The sequence below is a fragment of the Equus asinus genome, chromosome 10 (genome assembly GCF_041296235.1).
Source record: "Equus asinus isolate D_3611 breed Donkey chromosome 10, EquAss-T2T_v2, whole genome shotgun sequence".
In the NCBI taxonomy this organism is placed as follows: Eukaryota; Metazoa; Chordata; class Mammalia; order Perissodactyla; family Equidae; genus Equus; species Equus asinus.
In genome coordinates, this window is record NC_091799.1 from 54,205,591 (window position 1) to 54,217,123 (window position 11,533).

At 59.8% G+C, this 11,533-nt stretch overlaps 1 protein-coding gene and 1 long non-coding RNA gene across 3 annotated transcripts; one reads left to right on the forward strand and one right to left on the reverse strand.

Annotated features, from left to right (window-relative positions):
* Positions 1-5,628: 5,628 nt before the first annotated feature.
* Positions 5,629-7,849, forward strand: LOC139046392 (uncharacterized). Its single transcript, XR_011506415.1, has 3 exons — positions 5,629-5,779; positions 6,099-6,253; positions 6,767-7,849. It is a non-coding gene; the product is annotated as an uncharacterized lncRNA (long non-coding RNA).
* CIST1 (colon, intestine and stomach enriched 1) lies at positions 6,637-10,720 on the reverse strand. 2 transcript variants are annotated; one of them, XM_070519467.1, is made up of 5 exons: positions 10,551-10,709; positions 8,191-8,491; positions 8,009-8,100; positions 6,843-7,003; positions 6,637-6,760 (listed from the first exon to the last, which is right to left on the reverse strand). In XM_070519467.1, exons 1-5 carry the CDS (start codon positions 10,675-10,677, stop codon positions 6,713-6,715), a joined length of 729 nt encoding a protein of 242 aa, XP_070375568.1. In that variant the 5' UTR covers positions 10,678-10,709; the 3' UTR covers positions 6,637-6,712. The 2 variants fall into 2 exon arrangements, with proteins under 2 accessions (XP_070375568.1, XP_014687077.3); XM_014831591.3 differs by having other exon boundaries at positions 8,009-8,491; positions 10,551-10,720.
* Between the last annotated feature and the right edge of the window lie 813 nt (positions 10,721-11,533).

Below are 11,533 nucleotides of genomic sequence, written 5' to 3' on the forward strand. Positions count from 1 at the left end.
TCATCTTTCGGGCTAAGCTTACATGCCATTTCTTCCAAGCCATCCTTCCTCACCCTGTACCCCCCAATGCTGGGCCAGAAGTCTCCTCTGGGCTCCCACAGTGCCCTGATCTCTCCCCACACAGCACAGATCACTGTGCTGTCTCCAGCCGATATGAGTCTGTCTCCACCATCAGACAGACTGGTGACATGTCCCCAGTACAGGGCCTTCCCCATGGCTCTGTCCCCAGTTCAGGGCCTGGCACATAGTAGGTGTTTAATAATGCTTTCTGAACAAGTTTAAAAAAGGTTCAGCTAGACGAGGCACTCTCCCTCTCCTGGGACCAGCTCCCTCAATCCCCATCTGCTTCCTCACCTGCCTGGGGCTGGGCTGTGGCTTTGCTCTGCCCCTTGAGCCTCGATGGTGAATGCCACACAGGTGCTCGCCTCGACCTCTCCAGGGGTCCCAAGCTGGCTGGACAGCCGTGGCAGAAGAGGGGTCCCTGAGAAGTACTTCCAGGTGACACCACTGTCAGGAGCTCCTGGGGGCCAGGCCAGGGTCCACTGACCCCCAGAGCCACTGGGAGATGGCAGTGAGACAGGAGCGCGTTCCCAGGAAGAGGCCTCTCTGAGACCCTGGGGACCACGAGGCTCTGGGATGCCCTCACTCAGATACCTGGAGTGGCCCGGAGAGCTGTGTCTCGGTCCTACTGCCTCCCCGAGGAAATTTACCTCTCTGCACCTCAGTTTCCTCATCTATAAAAAGAGGGTGTGGATCTCAACCTTGCAGGATACAAACAGTGCCTGGCCCACAGTAAGCACTGCAGAAATATTTACTAATCGATTAACACATGGTATATTCATTATAACATTATATAATATATACTGATGTTTGTTATAATAATATGCACTGTAATGGTATTCTATCATATTATATTATTTATTAAAATGTGCTAAAAGTTAACCTTTCTTGCACTCACTCCATGTAGGTGCTGGCCTAAGCAGCGCTCACGGACTAGCTCTTGGGGCACGAGGAGGCCGTCATCTACCATCATCCCCATTTTACACACAAGGAAATTGAGGCTCAGAGATTAAGTCATGTGCCCAAGGTTGCAATTGGTAAACAACTAGGGGGTTGGGGTTCTGGATTCTGAGCCTCAGCACTTCATTCTTTGAAGGAAGGCCTGAAGAGGAGAAACGAAATGAGACGGAGTTTGCAAGCATGCTCTGAGTAGACAGTGGGACATTTAAAGATCGAAGAGAATCAGGATGAATTGATGAGTCGGGAGTGTGAGCTCTCCAGCCCAACAGACGTGGGTTCAATCCACGCCGTGTGGCCTAGGGCAAGCAGGTCTCAGCCTCCCCATTTGTGAATGGGGGAGATGAAAACAGTACCAATTCCTTGAGATTGCTGATAAAAAAGGAGGGCCCCGCAGGCACCGGTCACAGGCTGGGTGCTGTCCGCGGTGCTGACCCCGAACTTGGCACCGAAACGGGAACCCACAGCCTTGAGGAGGGGGCGGTGCAGGCAAAGGAGCCCACAGGGCGGTGGGAGAGGCGGGGCTCAGAGGGGCGGCCTAGCCTTCTCCCGTTCCGCCCTCGAGCCTCACAAATGAGTCTGTCTCCACTATCAGACTAAACATTCAGATGGGGAAACTGAGGTCCAAGACCACCGGCTAATCAGGGCCAGAGCCAGGGCGGGGCGTGTGTGTGTGTGTGTATGTGTGTAATGTACATCAGTTGAGCCCCTACTAAGCACAGGGCGCACTGCTCAGCCCGCTTCCTTCCTCATGATGTCGGTCCTCTTATTCTCGCATCATGAGGAGGATATTAAAGTTTGGAAAGGAAATCACCTGCTGAGGGTCACACAGCCAGGGGTCGCTCACTCATCCCCTCTCAGCTCTTTGCACAGATCTGATCCTTCTAGGACCCAGGATACCTGACTGTCCTCCCCATTTGAACAGGACTGTCCCCACCCTCTCCCAGGGGCAGCTGAATTCTAATGCAGAAATCTCAGCTCCCCACAGGCCTCCAGTGGGAGGGTCCCCAGCGGCTGGGAGGACGTGCAGGAAGGGCAGAGAGTAGGGTGTGTGGAGACAGCGGCTCCTCCCAGAACAGAAGGCCCACTGAGATGTCACCTGCCCGTTTTCTGCATGTGGAAACTGAGTTCCAGGTGGGAAAACCACTTGCTCACGTTCATAGTCACTCACTTATTCATTTAACAAATAGAAAAAGATAGTTTGCATAGTGCTAGAAAGAAAATGAAGCCACTGTGTAAGAACCTGGAGAGTTATGGGGGAGCGATAATGTTGCTGAGGGTAATTAGGGGCCCTTGTGAAGAGGTGGCCAGCAGAGAGCTAGGGAAACAGCATACCAGACAGAGAGGACAGAATGTGCAAAGGCCCTGAGGTGGGAACAAACTGGCAGATCTGAGGAACAGCAGGGAGGCTGGAGCGGAGTGTGGGAGTGAGTTGGGGAGTTGACGTGGGGCCTCAAGGGTGAGGGAGGAGTTGGAAGTGGTTCCGGGAGTGGACTGAGAGCTTTCAAGGGATGTGATTGGCTGTACGGTTTTAAGAAGTCTCCTTGCCTGCCTCAGGGGGCAGGGACCATGGCAGGGGGGTGCAGGGCAGAGGCTGGGGAAGCATCTGGGTAGGACAGGGCCCGGGGCATCTACAGGTGGCTTTGGGACATGTTTTGGAGGCTCAGAGACGGGCCATAGCTGTGCGGTGTTCAAGGGGATTCGAGGATAACTAGTGATTATTATGGATGACTAGTGGTTCCCCAGATAACTAGTAGCCACACAGTCACCTGGGTGGATGGAGCCACCATTACCCAGATGGGGAAGATTTGGGGGGGAAAAACCAGAATCTGGGCAAATTTGGGCTTGGTTTGGGCATCACGTGACCCTGAGGGGGTGCCAGGGAGGCAGCTGGATGTTTGGGTCTGGGCTGGGGGGGGCCTGGCAGACAAGACAGGCCCTGTGGGGAGCAGTTGATAACACCTGCAACGGGTTGAACAAGGAGGCCTTCAGCAAACCTTGACTCCCCGGCCCGGCCCGGCCCCGCTGCCTCCTCGACTCGGAGCGGGGGTGGGGTAAGGACGGGGGCGGCTGGGGGGGCTCAGTCAGCCTGCCACTCCAGACTAACTGCTTCCCTGGGTGAGAGGCTGGCGTGGGGACGGAGGCCCTGGGGGGAAGGGCAGGAGAGAGGCTCAGAGTCGTCCGTCTTGCCCATCCCTGGCTGTGACTCCAAGTCCTGCCTCTAAGACAAACCCTGAACCTGCCCCTGGCTGCTCCTAACCCTCCCGGGGCTTCCAGCACCCCTAGAACGAAACCCATGCCCTCCACACAGCCCCCAAGACCCCACGTGTTGGGCCTCCCGCTGCCGCCTCGCACCTCTCTCCATTCCCTGGCGCAGCGGCCCCGGCCCCACCGCCTCATCCTCGCTGCTCCTAGACCACATGGGGACCTCTGCCCGAGCTCCGCCCCAGCTCTCCCCAGGCTGGCTGCTGCTTTCATCCACTCTTCAGCTCAGATGTCACCCCTCAGAGAAGCCCCTCCTGCCCGGCCCGGCAGCCGCCTGCCTTTTTCTGGGTTTACGACCTGCCTCCCCACCCTGTGAGCGCCAGGCAGGTGGGGCCTGGGGTTTCATTCCTGAGTGCCCCCCGTGTGCCCCGTGCCCAGCGCAGGTGCACAAGGAAGGGCTCCAGATGCAAGTGTTTGTAAACTGAGTGTTTGGGGGAGCGCCGGGGGGCCCCACTTTACAGAGGAGGAAGGTGGAGCTCGGGGAGGGAGCCGTCCACCTGGTTCCCCAGGCTGCCCAACCAGCGCCTTCCCACACGCCACACACCACATGGGGAAGGTCCCCGGCAGTGGTGGCAATGAGGGCTCAGCCCAATGGCAGGGCTTCAGAGCCCGGACAAGCCTCCCAAAGGCCTAGGGTCACACCTCGCTCGGCCACTCACCTTGAGGGGGTGCCAGCCTCTCTGTGCCTCAGTTTCCTCACTTGTCAATTGGGGCCTCCCTCCTCCTCCTCCCGCGGACATCTGGGGCATGACAAACCAGCTAACACATGTAGGACTTGCCCGTGGCAGGGGACCAGCTCACCCTGACCTCTCTCAATCCACACAGTTTGAGCCCATTTCTTTACACAAGCAAACAGAGTCCCAGAGAGCTCACCTGCCACTCAGGCCTCGGTGACCCACCTGGGAGTGAGATCCAGCTCCTGCCAGCTTCCCTGCTCACTACTGTGTTTTCCTCCTGCCTCATTTTCCCAGAATGGGGCCATTAGCCCTGCCCTGAAGGTGTGGCCTCTGGCCCTCCGTGCCCCAGGCCCACTTTCCTTTGGTAATCAAAGCCTTGTGTCTAGGCCTGAGGGGTCCCTGGTGCCCCCCCCCCCCGCCCCTGCTGGTCGCCTGCCCTCAAAATCACTGGCTGCAGCCCTGGGCTGGACACCTGGATCGAGTCCCAGACTCCTGGTGACCTCTCTGGGCCTCAGTTTCCCCATCTGTAAGCCAGTCCCCAGGCAGTTCTGGGTGTTTCCAAGTAGCGAGGCGTGGGACCCCTGCCCCAGGGCCAGGCCGAGGCAAGCCCACCCCACCACTCACTTCGCTTAGCAGGAAGGAGAGCGCTGATCTGCTGCACCCCATGCCATAGATGTCTCTGAACCTGGGGAGACGGATGTGAGACCCTCACACCCCGGGAGCCCAGCTCCTCCCCTGCGAGACCCCCCCAGATAGGGGCTCACTCCATGCCCTGCACCCTCTCCTGGAGCCCACAGACACTCAACCAAGGTAGCCTGGGCCACACCACAGGCACCCGTGTGAGACACCCACCCAGACCTTTACAGGGACCCCGGCGCCCGCGCACGCCCCCCGAGCCCCTCCCTGCTCCCTACCAGCGTTAGCAGCCTGGGAGCATCAGCTCCCCCGGGAACAAGGCCCCAGGCCCCAGGGGGATTCTTTCAGTTCCCAGTGCAGCCCTGCCAGGTTCAGGGACCCCAGACCACCGCCTGAGAACCCCCAAACTCACACAGGCTCTGTGAGGCCCGGGCAGGCCTGACAGCCACTGCCACCACTGAGTCCTGAGCCCCGTGGCCGCCCTGGGAGCGGGGGAGTGGAGGACCCACCCTGCCCAAGAGGACGGCCCAGGGTACCCCCAGCAGGGCCCCTTAACTCTGAGTGCCAGGCCACCACATGCCATCCTTAGGCCCCAGCAGGGAGATGGCAGGCAGAGTGACCAGGAGGGTGTGAACGTGTCCAGAGATGGGTGTGAGACAGAGAATGACCAGGAGCACGACAAGGTGTGTGTGTGTGTGTGTGTATTGGGTGGGCGGGTGTTAATTGTTCCTGTGTTTGCTTATGAGAGAGGGAGAGAGATGGAAACATGGAGAGCCAGAGAGAGTGCTAGAGAGAGGGAGAGAAAAGAGAGACAGAGAGAGAGAGACAGAAACAGAGAGAGGCGCAGCTTTGGGGTAAAATGGGAGAATTGTACCAGCTTGGTCTGGGACAGCGCTTCATAAGAGAGCCCACAAGGTGCGGCCACAGCAGTTTGGGTGTGGCCCTTGGGGGTCCCTGGAGGCTCCAGGAAAGTTGCCCATCATGCTGTGTGCCCCAGGCAGAACGACGACCCTCTCTAGTCAACACCCTCCCCACAAACAGCGGGGGCTGAAGCTGCAGCAGGAAGCCAGCGTTTGCAGGGGGGCTGTGGGGGAGCCCTGTGGCCAGGAAGCAGAGGCCCGCATGGTGCTGCTGCCTCTTGAACCGGCGAGAGTTCATGTTTCACCAGAGCTGCCACCTGCACGGTAGGCCCCGCCGTCCCTTCTGCCCCCAGGAATCATTGGAGCATGACCCTCCCTGGGTGGCCTTCACCCTACTGTGCTGGGTGACCTTGACGTTAGCCTCTCCAGGCCCAAGTCGTGGCCAAGGGGCACGGCTGAGATCCTCTAGACTGCTCTGCTAGAGACGCTGGGAGGCCCTGGGGGGTTAGGCACAGGAAGAGCCCACCTGCCGAGGGGCCCCAGCCCCAGGCCTGGCCTCCTGGACTCAGCTTTCCCTCCTGTGCAGTGGGAGGGAGAGAGCGGGCCAGGCTCAAGACTGAGACGGGGCTGTCCTGACTCCCAGCCTCTGCAGGCTTCCGGCCCCTGGCGGCCTCCAAGCCCCTGCCCCACCGGCCCAGCCCCCTGGAGAGCCTGCCCAGGGCTCTGCCTCCCGAGGACCAGAAGGAAGATGGACCAGGCTCTGATGCCTGCTGGCTGGAAACTGGCCACAGTGTTCCGGTAAAACCCATGCTCCTTCCCACAGCCTGCCCTCACCCCCGACCCTGCTCATCCCGAGTCCTTCCTACCGCCGCTGTGCCTGCTTCCTGGGACACCCTCCCTGGCTGTCCCCAGGCAGCTCCTGCCCACCTTTCAGGCCTCGGCTCAAATATCGCCTTCCCCAGAGAGACCTCCCTGCCCCCAGCAAACCTGGACACCCGGGCCCCCGGGTCTGGCCACAGCCCCAATCTGTGGCCTCAGTGCCACCTGAAATGATGTCATTGGAGTCCTCCCCTCGAGGCTCTGGGCCCCACGAGGGTGGAGAAATGGCCCCCACTGTGACCCCAGCATGTAGTAGTGCTCAGAAAAGTTTGTCACATGAATCCATGACTCAGGAGGCCGCCGAGGAACAGAAGGGCTTTATTCCCACAAGCCTCGACCCTCCCCAGGCACCCAGCCCCAGTCTCAGCCCAGTCGGGGTCACTCCGGTGGGTGACGGGTAAAGGATGACGTGTGGCTCACGGCGCCCTGCAGGAGGAACACACAGGGCCTTTGCAGCAGGGGCCCGGCCTGCGTGGGGGCAGCCTCTCCCGCCCAGCCCCCAGCTCACCATGGACACGTTCTCCAGCTTCTGGAACTCAGACACACCCCGGTGGCTGCACCTCACGGCCATCACCACAGACCCGATGAGCAAAACGGACACCAGCAGACAAACGGCCACCACCACGCCCGGGTTCCTGTGCAACTTGGGGGCCCCAGTGTCACCCGGAGCTGAGGGGAGGAGCCCCGAGTCAGCCCTGGGCCCGCCCTTCCCAAGGCTGAGATGCCACCAGGGCCAGAGCCTTCTCGGCCCTTCCCAGGAAGCCACGCTCTCCTTCCTCTCCCGTCGCCGCCATCACCTTGTTGAAGCCCACTTTGATCCTTCTGCTCTGGAATATATTTGTCTACAAGGAAATCATCCAGTTCACTGTGCTTTCGCTGCCCTCGTTGGCCGCTCCTGGGAGTGCTTGCAGCATGAGGAAAATCTAACCTAGAACTCTGTTCCCACACACAGTGGCCTTCTGAGGGTGCATGGGAAATGCAAAGCTTTGTGAAGATAGTTTATATCCTGTGACTTTAAGCAAAAGGCTCGTGTTTGCACTCTCCTTTGAGCATTTTGGAGACAACATATTATTTTGAACAAAAGATTTTTCTATATCCCCTAAAAATGCTTGGTCGCTATTGAACCCCTGGGGCCCTGTGTGGTCATACCCTGCAACCTCCCCAGCCCCTCTGCCCCCCACTAGTACCCCACTCACCCCATTCCAGCCAAGTCACTCTTCCTCAAACACACCACACACAGTCCCACCTCAGGGCCTTTGCATGGGCTGTGCCTGCTGCCCCGGCTGCCTTCCTCCTAGCTGCCTGCATGGCTCCCTCCTCTACCTCTTTCAAAATGAGACCTTTGCTCAACACTCTTTAAAAATTTCAAACCATTTGCACTCACACTCCAATCTCTTATCCTGCTGTATTTTGTTCTTTTATAAACAAACATACAATTTACTTATAACCTGTCTCCCAACATAACTTGGTCTCACGAGACCTGACACACAGTAGGTGCTTAATAAACATGCACAGAATGAAGGTCTGAAGAGCTTCAAGTGAGTCCAGGGTTGGCGGGATGGCGAGAGGCCCTTCCCAGCATATTCTCAGGTCTGTGTCTCCCCCTGGTGGCTGATACCAGAACTACAGCCTCGTGCCCCCACGGACCCCTACTCCCAACCTCCCAATACTCACCAGGGCCAGAGGCCACAGAGGTGCTGAAAGTGGCGGCCGACGGCATGGAGGAGGGCTCTGCTCCCGAGGTGGGGGAAGTGGGGCTCAGGGTGCTGGAGTGGGAGGTGAGGATGAGCTCTGAACTGGGGGAGCCAGAGCTGGGGTGGGTAATTGTCTCTGGTTGTGGGGAGGTGGGTACCAACCCTGGACTTGCGGAGCTGGGGCTGGACTGGATGGTGGGGGTTGTCTCTGAATTTAAAGGGCCATTAAGGGTTGTGGAGCCTGTCTCTGAAGTAGCTGTGCTGGGGGGGATGCTGGAGCCTGTCTCTGAAGTAGCTGTGCTGGGGGGGATGCTGGAGCCTGTCTCTGAAGTAGCTGTGCTGGGGGTGATGCTGGAGCCTGTCTCTGAAGTCAGGGGGCTGTGGCTGGAGGGAGAAGCACTGAGATTTTTGAGAGTTGTGCTCTCTGTCCCACTCTCCGAGGTCATCGAAGAACTTGTAACAGCTGGAAAGAAAATATCACTGAGGGTACAGGGAGCAGATGACGAGGAAGGAGGGCCTGTGGCCCTGGCCTCTCTCTGGATGCCTCTCCCTGTGACCCCAGATAGTGAATGCCTGCCCCTTAGGGAGACCGGGAGGATTCAGTGCCACTCGAGCGCTCGGTGGGAAACCCCATTGACACCCTTGACTCCTGGTCTGCAGCCCCACAGCCAGGGCTCCAGCCCGGTCAGACCCTCCCAGCCCCCGCTCTGGCTCCGGGGCTCTCGAAGCCCTCTGGGCTGGGACCCAGGCAGCACGGCGGGCAGCTCTTTTAAACCTTCTGGGACTCGCTTTCTCTGTCCGTCCAGTGGACATCATCGGCAGGCAGTGCCGTCGGGCTCACACAGGCCTGCACACAGTGTGCTGAGGGATGCTCTGCGGCACAGACCCGCCCCCGCGCTCAGAGCAGCCCCCTCCTTCTCCCCCAGGTGCCTGGAAGGTCCCCTGGCTAACCTCAGAGTTTAATGGGAGGCCCAGAGGCCTGGGCTCAGGGAATAACCAGCAGTTTGAGTCTCTGGAAACCCACCCTGCCTCGTTCCAGCCACTCCCTGGCTCGAGCCCCATCCCAGGCACCAAGCCCAGGGGCCAGGCTGAGGGAGGGTAAATATTTCGTGGGCCACCTCCCACAATCACTTCCTTCCCAGTTCCCACCTGCTGGGCACCTTAGCTGCTTGCAGATTCATTCATCGACCGCTCCCTGTCACACCCCGTCCACTCTGCCCTGGGCGGACCTTTGTGCTTCCTCCCTTGCCTCACCCCAAGCTGTAGAAATGCGGAAATAACACCCAGCACTGGCCCCGAGAGGGGGCTGGGTGCACACGCAGACCCCCAGTTCTCTGTCCCATCTCCCAGGCGCTGGAGCAATGATAAATGAGTCTAGAAGAGGCATGGTCCACTGGCTTGACTTCATCTCCATGTTACAGATGGGGAACTGAGGCTCAGAATGGTAACGAGTCTGGGCCAAGGTGACTGGGAAGGTGGGAAGAGGGCCCCTCCAAGGAGTCAAGGACTAAGAGGCCAGCCTCCCCAAACTGCTTCCCACATCATCATCTGAGGAGGAATCCAGACGATAAGTTTCTGCTGAAATGAAGATGACTCAGGGGCCACAGTGGACCCCAAGCCAAGCCAGAACTCTGGGGAGATGAACTTTTAAAGTGAACTGAGGAAAACTAGTGGGCCTTGAAAAAGGAGGTGGTGGAGGACACAGGTTCCACTGAGTGCCTGGCACAGCAGGCAGGTGCTCATGAGCTGCTGGAGAGTTGACAAGAAGGTAAAGTGGAGCTGTTCCTATGCACTGTGCCAGCAGTTTGCTTTGCCCAGAGACTCCTAGACCAGGAGGCTGGTACAAGCCAAGTCGACTGGTTCTAATCCAGGTCTGGCACAGGCTGAGAGCCCTGGTTTGCTAAGCCTCTGTTTCCTGAGCTGTGAAATGGGGATAAATGTGGCACCTTCTGTATGAAGCCATTGCCTGTATGTGGTGGCCTCAGCTCTGACATTAAAGGTTTGGGGCTGGGACAGGGTCAGAGAGATACCTCGGGGGGAGGGGAGGGGATGCAAGAAGTTCACCTCTTCGCCACCCCAGGAACCATCTTCCAGGCAGCAGAAGGAAATTGTCAGGTACCCAGAACTTCTCCTGGGAGCCATAGACGCTTAGCGACCAGGGAGTGAGCTCTTGTCCCTGGCCACCCCCGTGGTCCTGCGGTTCTCACCCTTCTCCCTTTGGGGGCTGGCTAAGAGAAGGTGAGGCTCCAAACGGACACTCACACTGGATCCCAGGCGGCCGCCAGCCTCTCGCCTGTCAGGTCATGCTGGGATCACAGAACTGACAGCCTGGCGGCTGGGATGGCCGGGCTCCAGCTGTCCTCACGACCTCCCCAACTTGCTTCTGTGAGGAGGAGCAGCCCTTCTGGGGTGGGGGCGCTGGCAGACCAGCGCGCCCGGCCGGAGGGAGGGGTCGGGGCGCCAGGTGTGTGGCTGGCGGTACGGCCCCGGCCAGCTTCCTGGAAGCTGGGCCTCCTTCTTACCTGTCGTGCTGGCGGAGGCATCTCCGGTGGGTTTCAGCAGCAGCCCCAGAGCCAGCAGCAGAAGCGGCGGCAGCTGGAAGCCGGCCATTCCTGCGCCGGCCGGGAGGGCGAAGGCGGGGCTCCGCATAGGTGTGCGGCCGGGTGCCTCTGTTTACACCTGCGCGCGCGCGCCCCCTGCTGGCGGCGCGGGGCTGCGCAGGGGCGAGGCGGAGGCGGGGCCTCGGGGCGCCGGGCCCTCCGGTGCTACTGTTCGCCAAAGGCGCCTTTCCTGCCCTCCTCTCCACTTAACCCCCATCTCTTCTAAAAACCCCGCCTGGACCATGACCCTGAAGCCCTCACACTCTGTCCATGCCCTCAGGACACCCCTGGCCCTTCCAGTGCTCCTTCCCCCTGCAGCCCCCACTGCTCCTGGCCCCCTCCACAGCTGCCCCAAACAGACGCCATCAGCCGCCTGCCCCTCCTCTGGCCCCCTCTGGGGCTCCCAGCCCCCTCCCTCCCTCACTGCCCTGTCCCTGCCCCCCCCCCCCCCCCCCCCCCCCCCCCCCCCCGCTGCAGTTGTCTGTGTCCGGCTCTCTCTTACCCACTCTGGGGCTCTTAGGGGTGGACCCAGCCTCCCCCACAATCCAGACATGGTTGGAACCCCCCAGCATTTCCTGAAGGAGGCAGCCATGCATACACCTGTGGGATTTTCTAGGGCCCAGGGACTCATGGAGACCATTCTGGGCCAGGTCCCCAAACGTGGGCTTCTGGAGTGTGCTGGGGACAGCTTTCATCTGGAGCCGATTGGACGCCGCCCTGCTAGCCATGGATGGATACGGCAGCACACGTGAGGCCGTGCTGGCAGCCCCTGACCTCCGGGAAGGTTTTGGTGTCCCCATCCCCGCCACAGACCCCCAGGTATCAACTGTGTGGTTGGAGGCTCTGGGGGCCCTCCCATCCAGGATGTTCCAGATGCCCCCAACCCCCCCACCACCATGCCCAAG

Excerpts from the sequence above, each read along its gene's own strand:
- CIST1 (XM_014831591.3), bottom strand. The coding sequence starts at position 10,677 with ATGCGGAGCCCCGCCTTCGCCCTCCCGGCCGGCGCAGGAATGGCCGGC. Across the intron at positions 7,004-8,008 it reads CTCTGTGGCCTCTGGCCCTG|CTCCGGGTGACACTGGGGCC; the intron begins GTGAGTATTGGG and ends TCCTCCCCTCAG. Across the intron at positions 6,761-6,842 it reads AGCTGGAGAACGTGTCCATG|GGCGCCGTGAGCCACACGTC; the intron begins GTGAGCTGGGGG and ends TTCCTCCTGCAG.